The sequence below is a fragment of the Bos mutus genome, chromosome 7, assembly GCF_027580195.1.
Source record: "Bos mutus isolate GX-2022 chromosome 7, NWIPB_WYAK_1.1, whole genome shotgun sequence".
Taxonomy (NCBI): Eukaryota; Metazoa; Chordata; class Mammalia; order Artiodactyla; family Bovidae; genus Bos; species Bos mutus.
In genome coordinates this window covers 98,175,796-98,190,569 of record NC_091623.1, presented here as the reverse complement: position 1 = coordinate 98,190,569, position 14,774 = coordinate 98,175,796, and the positions used below count along the sequence as shown (strand labels likewise).

Here is a 14,774-nt window from a genome sequence, read left to right as displayed (position 1 = left end):
AATGATTGCCACTAATACATGTGGAGCTTGGCAGGTCCTTTAAGGAAATATTTGAAACTTCTCCAAGAACGCAGCTTTCAAGGCCAGTTGATGGCATTTGCCTGCATAGTCAGTACTTCCCTTTTATGAAACACGGTACCCCAGGGAGTCGGGGCTTTCCTGGCACCAACTACTCATGCCAAGACCAAGCAATGGGCACCAACAGCTTCTTTTTCTGCTGCCTAGACCCCAACTCATGAATTGGTTCAAAAGTCAGAAATACACTGGCTATTTCTTTAGAACAAATCGGGAAGTAGCAGTTGGGGCAGGATGAGGGATCAATAGCCCCGATTGTTGGATGTCTCTCAGTTGACTAAATGCCCCTTGTAGGAAATAAACTCTACTAATGATATTTCAAATGAGTTACATTGAATTGAATCTAGGCTACCAAACAATACATATATTTACAAAAATAATATAATTTATTCTCTAAAATAGTAGATTTATTGGTCCAAGTACTTCTACTGACTCAAACTGATGAAGAAAAACAGAGTCTGTGAAGACTGCCTTTGTTAAGCATCTGTAGAGAACAGATGTCAGTCTTCTTGCCCAATCTTTTAGTGACAGCTCGATGGTTATGAGTGGATATCAGATGAGCCCCTGGCACACATAAATAAATGCCTTCAGGATGCCTTAGGGCAAGGGTTAGTACAACATGGCATGCTGTCATGCCATGGCATGGAGGTCAAATTCCACCCTCTATTTTTATATGGCTCATAAGCTAAAAATGGCTTTCATGTTTTTAAATGTTTGGCAAATCAAAATATTTTGTGACAAGTGAATATGATGTGAAATTCAAATTTCAGTGTCTACAAGTAAAAGTGTTACTGAAATAGAGCCATATTTGTTAGTTTCCCCACTGTCTATGGCTGCCTTCATGGGGCTACAGCAGAGTGAGTCATTGTGACAGAGGCTGAACAGCACAGCATAAAATATTTACTATCTGGCCCACCACAGAAAAAGCATACCAACCCCTACTGTCAACTCTTCTTCAAAATAATGAAAAAACATAGGTAACTCAAGTGTAGAACAAGGTTAATATAACTTATTGTACTGTAAATATGCCTCCAGGAAGGAAATAGTTCAGGAGGAAAAAAAAAAAGCCTCTGCCAGTCTAGTGAATTCAAAATCTATAACCATAGGTTTTTCAGTCCTTTCAACCATATAAATTGTGCTGCGTCCTATTTTAAGAGGAATATAATTCCATCATTGTGTACGTGTGTTTAAAAACGAAATTTCCACAAACGGTCCCAGAGCAATGTATAGTTGAAATCCCTGTATAATTGATAGAACCTGAATTGGTAAAGTCCTGGGTCTCTGTAAGTGAATTTACACTTGTAAGGCCATATGTGCTAAGTCGCTTCAGTCATGTCTGACTCTTTGTGACCATATGGACTGTAGCCCACCTCTGTCCGTGGGATTCTCCAGGCCAGAAAACTGGAGTGGGTTGCCATTTCCTCCTCCAGGGGATCTTCACAGCCCAGGGATCAAACCTGTGTCTCTTATATCTCCTGCACTGGCAGGCAGGGTCTTTACCACTAGCGCCACTTGGGAAGCCCGTATAGCAGAAGTCAGATTCTCTGAAGGCCTTCACTCCCATTCTCATTGAAGTAGTTGCTGAATATTGAAGCTAGCTAACCAATTTAATTTTTCAACCTAGGTTAGTTTCAAGATGAAAAAAACATGTCTGTAGCTTTGGATTGGATAAAAAGTTAGTACAGCATGATTGTTTAACAATGAGTAACTGCTTCAACATACTTTGTTTATAAGACACTCTGAACTAAAATGTTCTTTAAAAACACAAAAGAAGTTATCTCCCAATCTAATTCCCATAGGGACTGGAAGCATCCCACCATTAAACAGAGCTACCCTGTGTTTCACTTATTAACCTCCATAAACATGCATTGTGTTGCCTGAAAAACTTGTAGGCAGGAAACTTTACAGAAGAACATCATCGCTTTTCAGCTGTGGAGATTCTGCAAGCTATTAAATCAGGGAAGGGAGGAAGAAAGGAATAAATGGGAAGAAATTATGTTTCCAATAGAAAGTATTCATGATTATGACCTTTTGCTTCCCAAATTGAGATCCACAGAGAATTATTTGCCACAAGGTATTAAAAGGTTTTCCACAATCTAACTTAATTTTGAAATAAGTTTGAAAATTATCAAAGTACTGAGATTTCAATACTGTTGCACATTTCAGAGCCATTATTATGCTAATAAGCACTGTGACTCTCCACAGGCAGGATGTAAGTTGCCCAAATTTATTTGTGTAGATTCTCCCAAACATGTTTTTCTAACCCACTGCTCAGGAAACATGCAAATTGGAATCACCGCCTCTGTCTTTGATGTCTCTTTTCTTGGCTCTGTCTAGCCTGTTTCTCCCTGACTCTTCTGATACCTTAGCATGGGGGAAATAAAGCTCTCCCAAATTAAAAGTGTTTGTTGCCATAAACCAATGGATCTGAGATTATTTATGACAAATCCTTTAACTAAATGTTAGACTGTCCAAGAAATGGTTTTAAGGAGCCAGTTCTCACTAGGGAAATGTTCATTTTACTTTCCCAACCATTTTAACACAAAATACTAAATAATATCAGACAACATTACTCAAGTTTGAGAGGGGGAAGTCTGAAATTCATTTGCGTACCCCACTGGGACATTAAAATAACAAGGAAGAGTCTGAAAGTCCTTCAGGGCTGGAATGAATTCAGTAACCTCCCATTTCTTTTGGATTGCAAATCTGTGGCCAATTTTTTTGGCCCAACATTTTGAAGGACCCATTGCCTCTGTCCCCAAAGAAGATGTAGGAAAACTGGAAGCAGTCGCACACATCCTAGGAGACAAGTGATGCCAAATGAAAGCGGAACACTGAGTTTGCAGCAAGTCCAAAGAACAATGCAATAATTGAGCTCTCTCTGCAAACTCAGCATCGATGTACTCTTTGTAGAGCCTTTTAAATGTAAGGCCAACTTTTCTCAGCTACAGTCCTCCAGAAGAAAGCTGTCTCTTGGTTTAACTAAACCAACTCCATCACCTCTACATGATTTCTATGTGCTTGGAAACACATACAACTTGCAGTGATTACAAGATCCTCTTCTGTTGCCCAGACCCTGAATTATAACCAAGGCCACTTTCTCCTGTGTTAAAGAATTTCTTTCCCTATGTCAGCCTGAAAACCTCAACAACTGGGCTTTGAAAATGCTAATCTTTTAATAAAACAAGTGAAAAAAAAAAAAGAGAGAGAGGAAATAAAGCAGATATAACAGTTTATAAACATTAATAACAACTACTACCCGTATTTCTTTTCTTTTAGGAAACTTAGAAAGTTTTTCTGTATTATTCCTTATTTCTCATAGTATCCACATGGTAGTTGGTTTTGGGGAAAACTATCACGATGTCTGGTCAAATGGGATTACTTAAACAATCTGCTTTAGACTTAAATCAGGAAAAGTTAATTTATTGATTTTTCAACCCAATGAGTTCATGATTTTGCCTTAAATGAGAATATAATCACCCCAGAGGAGATCAAAGAAAAACCAGATGAGATTATGTTTTTGTGAAGTTAATAATTTGGCTTCTTTTCAGAGGACTTACATAGGTTTTCACAGAATTTATAAGCTCTGCCATCTGGCAATCCAACTCTGTTGACAGAATTGTGAATAGGTCATATTAACTATGGCATCTACACAGTTGCATGTCATCAATGCCGTGTCTTTCCGAAGTAGAAATACTTAAAAGAGTTCGTGCTTAGAGACTCTGATACTGGTAAACAGTGTTTTAACTAGCATTAAGTGGGTAGTTACTTTATATAAGACACCTTGCTGAGTATTTTACCTGCATTAGTTTAGCCTACCCTCACAGTGACCCAATGAAGTATATGTCCAATTTACTTGCATGTTATATATGAAGAAACTGAGCTTACACAGATTTAATAACTTGCACAACAGAAGAATTTTTTTCCAAATTCATTAGCAATTATTTAATTTGGGGGACCATTTTTTATGGTATTTCAAATCCTTTTAGAACGTTTATAATTAGTCAGATTGACTCTGGTGTTTGATGGTTGATCAGGCTATACCTCCTTTGATTTTCCACATAAAAACACATAGATTGCTAGTTTGTGGCACAGCTGAGATTTGAATCTGTGTATGGGTTTTCACTACCAGGGCCCTGGTCTACTATGTCAAGTGGTCTCCCACTACTAAAATGTAGAACATAATTAGGTAGAAGATAGTGTGGTGAGTGGTTCCTCAAAAAATTAAAGAATCATCATGTGATCCAGGAATTCTACTTCTAAAGCATGTACCAATTGAAAACAGGCTTGAACAGATACTTGTACCCCCGTGTTCACAGCAGCATTATTTATAGTATTCAAAAGGTAGAAATAACCCAATGTTCATTGATGAATGAAAGACTAAATGCAAAATGTGTTATCTGCATACAGTGTAGACTATTTTTCAGCCTTAAAAAGGAATGAAATTCTGATACATGCTGCAGTATGGATGAACCTTGACAACTGAAATAAACCAAACACAAAAGGACAAATAATACATGAGTCTACTTTATAAGGTATCTAGAACAGTTAAAGGGCTTCCCTGGTGGCTCACATGGTAAAGAATCCACCTGTGAATGTAGGAGACCCAGATTCCATCCCTGAATCAGGAAGATCCCCTGGAGAAGGAAATGCCAATCCACTCCAGGATTTTTGCCTGGAGAATCCCGTGGACAAGAGGAGATTGGCAGGCTATAGTCCATGGGGTCTCACAGAGTCAGACATGACTGAGTGACTAATATATGCACACAGAACAGTTAAAATCATAGAAACATAAAGTAGAATAGTGGTTGTCAGGGGCTAAGGGGATGAGGGAATGGAGAATTAATGTTTAATGGCTACAAAACTTCAGGAAGATTAAAAAGTTCAGGGGCTTTCCAGGTGGCTCAGGGGTAAAGAATCTGCCTGCAGTATAGGAGCCTAGGGAGACGCAGGTTAGATCCCTGGGTTGGGAAGATCCCTTGGAGGAGGGAATGGCAACCCACTCCAGTATTCTTGCCTGGGAAATCCCGTGGACAGAGGAGCTTGGTGGGCTACAGTCCGTGGGGTCCAGAGATAGATGGTGGTGATGGCTGCCCCTAGCTGTACCCCCTCAATGCCATTGAACTGTACACTTAAAAGTGGGGGAAATGGTACATTTTATTATATATGTTAGAAGGTTAGACACTCAGTCATCTCCAACTCTTTGTGACCCCATGGATTGTAGCCTGCCAGGCTCTGCTGTCCATGGGATTCTCCAGGCAAGAGAATGGGTGGGCACTGGAGTGGATAGCCATTCCTTCTCCAGGATATCTTCCTGACCCAGGGATCAAATCCGGGTCTCCTGCACTGCAGGCAGATTCTTTACCGTCTGAGCCACCAGGGAAGCCCATATATATTATACCACACACACACACACACACACACACACACACACAAAATAATCAGAACTTAGGTTTACCCTAAACCACAAAACAGTAGTATCATGTATGATCTACTTGGTAAGAAATGACTTAACAGTAATTAACTAAGCAAGCCTTCTGCTCTTCCTCAGCAGCTATAAAGCTTATACTTCGTTTTCGCTAAATAAAGATCAACATAAGTAACTAACAGAATGATTCTCTCAAGATCAGTATCAGATGGACCAGCATGAAACAGAAAGTGTCAGGATGAATTCCATCAAGAATAGCTTATCTCAAAGGACATCCACTAACATCTTATTCCTTAATTACCTTTGAAGTAAATCAAAACATTTTTTCCATGAAAAAGAAATCTTGAAATATTACTTGGGAAAATGGGTGCAAATTTTCTTCTCAAATGTATAATGGGAATAGTAAACACTTTTCCATCACATCTTGGGATTCTTTCAGCAATATTTTAAAATAATTATATTGGTTCATTTAAGTGCCCTAGATTCTGGCTCCATTTGATTATTTATATAAAAATACAGAGATCAAATATGATATAGGCATTAATGTTCTTGGATCAGTCAGTGCTTTTTGCCATTGTTTCTTGGTTAGAAGCCTCATAGCAATCAAATAAAAATTTTCCTTGTGCTCAGTCCAGAGCTATGAAAGGAGCCAAATCTACGTTATAGGATTTACTCATTTAAGAAATAACCAGAATGTCATAATTTTTCTTCCCAAAACTCAATGATCTTATAAAAAAATAAATTAATATGGCAATTAAATAACCCTTTTCATAATATACAAACTCATTCTCATCAGAATGTGGAGATACAGGCAACTGGTCATTTCCTACTTTGTCATTATTTGGACTTTTTCTTGTGCTTGAACTATTCTGTTATTACATGAGTGGCTTCCTCACATTTTCCAGGCTTTACCTCAGGTGTTACTTACTCGGGCCAGCTCTGGCCACACCCTATCTGAAGTCTCCTCACCATCACCCTGTCACTCTCCATAAGGTCCTCAGATCCTTCCCTTGGTGGCACTTGAACACTGTCTGAAGTTATCTGGTTTGTGTATTCATTAACTAGTTTCTTGTTTGCCTCCCACCCTTAGAACAAGAGCTCCGCAAAGGCAGGGAAGGGGCATCTTGTACCCTGCTCTGCTCCTCACAGCCGGCAGAGGCGTGGGCTCGTAGCAGATGCATTTGTTTTTCTACTTGTGCTTTACAACTCAGCATGTAAACGGACTCAGAGTCTTGCCCTGGGAAGCGCAGACATACTGTTATGCACAGCTCTTTTCTCTAAGGATGCTACTGTAGGCTCATCTGCTGGGGGCCAGGACAACAAAAGTGGTGACCTAGAGTGTATTGAAAGGAAAGCTACGATAAACCTAGACAGCATATTAAAAAACAAAGACATCACTTTGCTGACAAAGGTCCATATAGTCAAAGCTATGGTTTTTACAGTAGTCATGTGTGGATGTGAGAGTTGGGTCATGAAGAAGGCTGAACTCTGAAGATCAATAATGTGTTGCTAGAGAAAACTCTTGATAGTCCCTTGGACTGCAAGGAGGTCAAACCAGTCAATCCTAAAGGAAATCAACCCTGAATATTCATTGAAAGGACTGATGCTGAAGTTGAAGCTCCAATACTTTGGCCACCTGATGCTAAGAGCCAACTTGTTGGAAAGGACCTTGATGCTGGGAATGATTGAAGGCAGGAGGAGAAGGGGATGGCAGAGGATGAGATGGTTGAACGGCATCACTGACTCAATGGACATGAGTGAGCAAACTCCAGGAGATAGTGAAGGACAGGGAAGCCTGGTGTGTTTCAGTCCATGGGGTTGCAAAGATTTAGACACGGCTGAACAACCACCACCACAGAGGGTGTTAAGAAAGAGCTGCTTGCTCCTTCTGCCTAATTTTACTCCAACCTGGTTTTCCCAGAGCCCCTTAAAGTTACTTTTAAAGTGATACCTGCTTTCTCATTTGCCACAATTCCTTGGGGGAAGTAACTTTCTTGGGCACTCCATGAAATCAAGGGCTGGCTGGATTAAAGAAGATTTAGACCTCTCTATTTTCTCATTATCATGCTATCCTAGTACCTTAAAATGACACATACCCCTAACAAGTAACAAGCATGAAGCTGGCCTGTCTTTCCTCCTCTCTTCTCTGAGGACCAGCATCATGTACAACCTTAGCTATGAATCTGTAGGGACCACAGTGAACCAAACACATGAAACCCAAGTCTTTTTGTCTTCCTATTTTAGACATGGAAAAAATCAAGTAACACCCTCTAGATCCTTGACTTTACAGCTTGAAAGAGTAAAGCAAGGCTACAGATATGAGTAAAATTTTCTTAAGACCATTTTCAAACCATATAATTCCAGGGTTCCTCTGCAGTATTTTGTATAGGTAGTCATGACACATCTCTGAATTGATAATGAACAGCTGGCAACAAAGCATCTTGATCGGCCAGGTATTTGTTTTTTTTAAAGGGTTCAAACAAAAACTCAAAAACTAAGACCAGAGCAGACTTTTATTTGTTCCCCAGCCATGGCAGATAGCTAATTGTCCCCCTTCTTGTATAACAAAACAGAATGCCTTATTTTTAGAAGGTCATGGCCATGCAAGATAACTAACTAAACTTCTCAGTCTCCCTTGTAACTAGGTATGTAAGTGTGAGTGTAAGTGACAAGCAACAGGCAAATCACATCCTTAAAAGGAGTGGGCTTGGTCTCCCCGCTCTCCCCCTTCCCATGGCCGGGATGTGATGTGGTGCTGAGCCAGCCTGAGCAATGAGGGTGGCAGTAACACTCAGGCTATGAAGGGCTAGAAAGAAGCCAGCTTGTCAGACCAGAGTCCCTAACCCTTCAGAGTCACATCTCACCTGGATCACTTATGCCTAGATTGCTAACATGAGAAAGAAAAACACAACCATCTTCTTTAAGTCACTGTTAACTTGTAAGTTTCTGTTTTAGCAAAGTTTCCTTGATGGTTCAGATGCTGTTTCATCATTTTTGCAAAGTGCCTTTAGGATCTCAAAATGATGAACTTCTGGAGTTGAAAAAGAACTTCAAGTTTACTACCCTCTCCTCTCAGTTGATTGATGAGGAAGTTGAAGGTAAACTTCCTGAGCCACACAGGTAGCTGAGAGGAGGACTAGGGCTCAAATCTCCTGAATTTCCATTCATTGTTCATTTCCTTTGTGGTCCAATTAACAGAACTATCTGGAAATGATTCTGGGGGCTTCCTCTGAGGCACCTGGGCAAGTTACTAGCTGGGGTCCAGGGCCACCTTTTCCCCAGACAACCTAACAGCATATGCCTATAAGGCTGCTGTAAAGTTTCACTTTTCTCCAATGAAACTGATTCTTTTTCCTACGACCTAGCATTGTGGAAATTGGCAAGGACCCATAGGAATATGTAAGTTGGAAGCTCAGAAGGCACAAACTTGCCTCACTCCACTCTATAATATTATAAGTATTATTATTCACATGAAATTTGATAATATAAGAAATTTTCTGTACCAGGGGTAGGTTCATCTGTCAAGGGAGCAGCACAGAGAATTATAAATCATTTAGTTTCAAGGTCTTCTATTGAAACCAGGTGCCCACTCACAGCTCCCTTTGGACAAAGGGCATTGGTAGAGTCATGATTAAGAAAGCTGTCCAAGGTCCCATGGAAAGTGGAAGGTAAAATCCAGCTCTTAGCATGCAAGGTTATGCTCAGGCTTATCCTTGCATTTCTACCTTTTTTAAAGGTCTTATTGGGTTGGCAAAGAAGTTCACTCTGGTTTTTTCCTAAGATGCTATGGAAAACCCTGAAGGAACTTTGTGGCCAATTCAGTACATGGCAATTTATTTATGAAGTGAGGAGCTTATATCTGAATTCTGTAAGTTCTATATTTATATACAATTAGTGAACATTTCTCACCATCATCATTTTCATCAAACACTGGTGGTTTGCTTGAAGTGTTGGCTCCCATAGTCGAGTCTACCCAGACGTGGACCTTCCACTTACATTATTCCAACAGAAACATTCATCTTCACTCAAAAGGGGTCTGGAAACCTCAGCTAGGTATCTGGGAGATAAAAAGAAAAGGAATTCTTATGATATGGTGTACTAAAGTGTACCTGATTACAGACAGTAGCTGAAATTAAGTTAATCTGAACCTCTGCAGTAAAATGTTTCATTCTTGAAAATGACAATTTCCGAAATAACAGAGAACATCTAACATCTGGGAGCACCCACTACATGGCCTCATCAGAAGTGGACCTGGACTTATAAAGAGGGAGGAAAGCAAAATATTTTTCTAAGTGTGAAGACAAGTTTAAAAGGAGGTCAGCAGTGCTTTTTTAAAAAAATTACTTTAGGCCATGCTGTGTGGCCTGCAGTGTCTTAATTCCTCCGCCAGGGATTGAACCTGGGCCCCTGTAGTGAAAGTGCTGAGTCCTAACCACTGGACCACCAGGGAATTCCCAGCAGTGCTCTATGTAACACATATAAAAGAAACATTGTATTATGATTTTCTATATCTTTGAGAAAATAGGTTAATTATAAACATTTTTCGATGGGTGATCAAGTTAATTTTCAGTCATAAAAAGACATCCCCTCTTTCCTCTGACCCTGGAAGTTACTATAATATCAAAGGCACAAGTTCTGAGTTTGGGCTTGACCATGCCAGCAAATCGCAGAGTTTCATGGAACATATTTCTTTTCTCCCCTGAACTTGAAGATCATAACAGTCCTCACCTCAAAGACAAATGAAATCACATTTAATTTGTGATAATACTTAATGTATTTTCACAGTACAGGTGCTCAATAATTGTTGGCAGCTAGGAAGCTCGGATAATACGCAAGAGCTAAAAAGCCCTGAAAAGTGTATATTTACAGCTTTGATCATTTTTAACATAATTATAAAAACAACTTTACTTTCCTGGAAACTGGTATGGAAAGCTGACACTGATAATGGCTTTTAAATTGCCCATCTCTCAAGTGGGAGAAACAATGCCTTCTGCAGAAATCACAAGCTTAGATGCCTACAAGAGCCAGAGGGAAATGCAAATGAATGAGCTGGACCAGGGGGAAGATATTACTGCCTGCTGGGACACTGGCGACCTGCGAAATCCAGCCTCCATCAAAAGGATTGTTGCTAAAGTGCAAACACAGGCCCTGGGGCCAGATATTTAGGTCTACCCTGCAAAAGGATAAAAACCTAGATTTTATATAAAACAATATTTAAAAGTTCATATCAGCCATATGACTTGAGCATATCTCATGCATGGGACAAATATGGCTCATCAATTCAGTTCAGTGACTCGGTTGTGTCTGACTCTTTGCGACCCATGGACTTCAGCATGCCTGTCCCTGTCCATCACCAGCTCCTGAACCTGCTCAAGCTCATATCCATTGAGTCGGTGATGCCATCCTACCATCTCATCTTCTGTCATTCCCTTCTCCTCCTGCCTTCAATCTTTCCCAGCATCAGGGTCTTTTCCAACGAGTTGGCTCTCAGCATTAGGTGGCCAAAGTATTGGAGCTTCAGCTTCAGCATCAGTCCTTTCAATGAATATTCAGGACTGATTTCATTTAGGATGGACTGGTTTGATCTCCTTGCAGTCCCAGGTACTTTCAAGAGTCTTCTCCAACATGAGACAATCTGTGTGAGGCAACTAGCACCATGCCTGGCACATAATTTGCAAAGTATTAATATTAGTTATTGCTACTTTTATTAGTGCAATATTTCCTTATCATGTATTATTTTTAATATGCCACCTGTTGATTTCCTCTTGAACTTTTTGCACATGACAGGAATACAAGTTAGAGTCAGAATAGAAAAAAGTGTCCCAAGTGAACCTGGACTAAGGATGAGTAATTGAAAAGGAATTTGAGTAGCCCCTATGCAAATCTAGAAGAAAAGCTCCTTTTCCTATTAGAGGAAATGTAAGTAAAGCCTTCATTTGGAAGTCAGACTCATTAAGGAAATGCTACTTTTCATAATGAAAGCCAACTGCTGGCAAAGTGCCTTCTGGACTTGAAAAAGCAGCATTAAATGGAGAGCAAAGACAGAGTCAGCAATTAGGAAGCAAGAGATTAAATAATATGGGGGAGGGGAGGGAGGGGCAGGAGGTAACAGGTGGTTGGAGGAAGCTCAGAGGGGATGATGGAGATGAGAGAGAGAGAGAGAGAGAGAGAAAGAACTCAACTGTATCTCTGGGCTACAAACAAAGGGTTTGTAATCCCTGAGGAAGAGAGTGAGGAAGAAGTGGGTGGGATACTCTTAGTATTTCCTTGCAGGCTAGGGAGAAGCAATGGAGTGCCCTGTGTGTTTCATTATTGCATTCAGAGTCCAGAATAAGTGGGGAATAGTAAAGGTTGAGCCACAGATGACATCAGAGAGGCTTAGTCCTAAAGAGAACATCAATTTTAAGGAGTTGTGATTATTAATATTGCAGACAGGGGCTATATTCTCTTCAATTTTGTGAGTAAAACCTCAGTACACATAGCTTTCACACCACACTCCAAGCCTGCCACTCTTAGATTTTTCTTCACATCTCAGGCTTTTCTCAAGTAGCCCATCTTCCCACAACACAAAGTGTACTAAGCACTGACCTTGTAACTTGTCAGGTCAGAAACAGAAAGAGGGATATGATCACAATTTGCCATATTTCCGAGTTCTGTTCTGATGTGCAGACAATTTTGTTTACCAAAGATCCAGTGATGTTCTTTAGTGTAGGAAGAAAATATGTAAACAGGGAACCACTCTTGTTTGGGGGATGGGCAGAAGACTTGGCCTATTGGGTTGTAGCTTATCCATTGTGTTTAATACACCCAATCCTGTCTAGAATCGTCTTTCTCTTTTTTCTCCCTTTGTAGATAACCAAACTGGTAACTTTCCCTCATATCCAGAAAGAAATCAACTTTTTCCTAGCAGGCAAATGGAGACACATCTTTTCCATTCCACTGAACAGGGCCCAGAAGAGCTACAGGCCTTTCCTACCAACCCCCACACCCTTTCCTAACCTGATATTAACTCTGCAGTGTTACATAAGCATCATTTTGAGATATCAAGGGGGCAGTCACCACCCATGGAAACGAACATCCTAGACAGAAAATATAAGAGAAACAGCAATGTGTCTCATTAAGGAAATGAAGGAGTTTCTAGATTCCCCCTTGACCTGGCCACTTATCAGATTATTAACTGTAGACAGTGTTTGACCTTTGGCCTACACTTTGGGAGGAGGTCAACAGGTGAGCTGCTCCAAGCAGCTCAGGCTCCCTAGGTAAAGAGGTGTCTTCTGCAGGAAGAACCTATGCTGTGATGCAAAAAAGGTGTAACTTCCGACAGAACCATCTAGTTTTATTCCCACAAGATATGCACAGACATAACTTATTTTGTTTGCATCCGAACAACAAAACTGCTTAAACAGAGGTAAATTTAGAAACACAAGAAAGAAAGAAAATATCCTGAAAAAAATCCAAGTTAACATCACTTGCAGTTAACTATTATTTATAATTCATCAACTTTTGCTTTATCATTTTTATATATTAAAACCTATAGGAAAATAGTTTTTCCACCTCAATCTTCATGCCAAATTCATTCCGCTTCATACTTCCCCCAAACAGCTGCGATTATGAATGTGATTGTATACATTTTACAGACTACTTTCTGTGATTTTACACACACAACGTGTCTTTTAAAATGTCACCTAAGTGACATCAGACAATAGGTATATTTTGCATCTTACTGATCATTACTTGTGCTATCTACAAGTATAATGTAGATTATACATTATACAGCTCTGATTTCTGCTTTTAAGTGCTGCATAGCAGTCCACTGTATGACTCCATGGCACTTGGTATAAAACCATTCCAATTCTTCAGCTTTGGGGCAGGTGTGTGTGGGGGGGCGGCGAGAGCGGGGGGAATTCTGGTGGAGATGAAGCCAGCCATCAAAGGCAGTGTTGGCTTGTTTTGAGGCTGGATAAGAGTAACAAGCAGAAATATTGATACCTCCCACACTTACCCCGCAAATATTTTTTGAAGTCTGTCTGTGTCTCTACCTGAGCCAGAGGCTGGTGGACAAAGTGGAGTACACATTTCTAAGAAGCTAGGAATGGTCCCTATCAGCTTGTGGTGGGTCATCCCGACTGCCTGCTTTTGTCTTTTTTCTCTTTCCTTTCAACTTCCTAGCTTCCCACCAGTGCTCTTAGTATGCAGGTTTATTTAAAAGGAAAAAGATCTAGAGCATCACTCACCTAGCTCCGTTATCCCTTCACGCCTTCGGAGAAGCTCAGACTGGTGCTTCCACCCGGGGAACAGGAGCTAAAAGAGCAACTCTGAGCAAGAGGAGTGAGCGGGGAATGGAACCTACCAGCCTGGGTGCCCCGGCGGCCGGTGTGAGCGCCGGCTGGGCGGAGGCGGGCGGGCACCTGCGGCTGGGCTGCCGAAGGGTCCAAGCGCCAGCCGAGCGCGCAGCTGCTCTGGGAGGGGTGGCTCCAGGGCGGAGGCCAGACGGCGGCCGGGCGGCCCCAGGCGCCCTGCTCCGCGGAAGCGGTCAAGCCGTCTCCTGGGTTCCAAGCTGCGCCGGAGGAAGGCGAGGAGGAGGACAGCGCGGTGGGGAGCTGGCGGCGGGGTTCCGCGGCGACTTGGCACGATCGGGAGCCGCCGGCAGGCAGAGCACGCCTCGACTTCCCGGACCGAGACCCGGTTTCCCTGAAGTGACCCCCTTCCCCGCGCAGGAAGCTCAGGCGGCGCCGGGGAGGAAAGTGGATGTGGGAATGGCAGATTCTTAGACTTCCTAAGGGATGTTACGAAGATCCAAGAGAAGGTTGAGAATTTTATAGATCCTGACCTGCAGGATCGTTTAACGATTCCGGTTTCACAGATTTCCCCGTTTCACAGCTGGGGAAATTGAGACACAGAGAAGGAAAATGCTTGTCCAGTGTAACAGAATTAATGGAGAGAACCTTTTCTAGACCCGGATCTCTTGGCTCCCCGAGGCCCCGTGTTTAACCTCAGTCCCACTCGAAGTTTCTTTGTTCTCTTCCATGGCAGCTCCCTCTATCTCCCCTCTGTAATAATCAACACGCTTGAAATAACTTCTTAACGTTTTCCCTCTGACTCAGGAGTCACACACAGTTAAGCCATTGGAGAATTGACACATAGGTTTCTTTTCTTTCTTTTCTTTTCTTTTTTTGGATTTTGAAGATCCCCTGGAGAAGGGTATGGCAACCCACTCCAGTATTCTTGCCTGGAGAATACCATGGACAGAGGAGACTGGTGGGCTACAGTC

The 14,774-nt window shown here is 41.4% G+C and overlaps 1 protein-coding gene across 3 annotated transcripts in view; it reads right to left on the bottom strand.

Annotated features, from left to right (window-relative positions):
* The window catches only part of STK32A (serine/threonine kinase 32A), a 133,456-nt gene extending 119,257 nt beyond the window's left edge, over nt 1-14,199 (bottom strand). For 2 of the 3 annotated variants that reach the window (XM_005900452.2, XM_070374572.1), the window contains exons 1-2: nt 13,738-14,199; nt 9,413-9,560 (exon numbers count right to left, since the gene is read on the bottom strand). In XM_005900452.2, coding sequence (XP_005900514.1) covers nt 9,413-9,464 — 52 coding nt within the window. In that variant the 5' untranslated portion in view covers nt 9,465-9,560; nt 13,738-14,199. The remainder of the gene's footprint in view (nt 1-9,412; nt 9,561-13,737) is intronic. The other variant, XM_070374571.1, reaches the window with a different exon arrangement.
* Between the last annotated feature and the right edge of the window lie 575 nt (nt 14,200-14,774).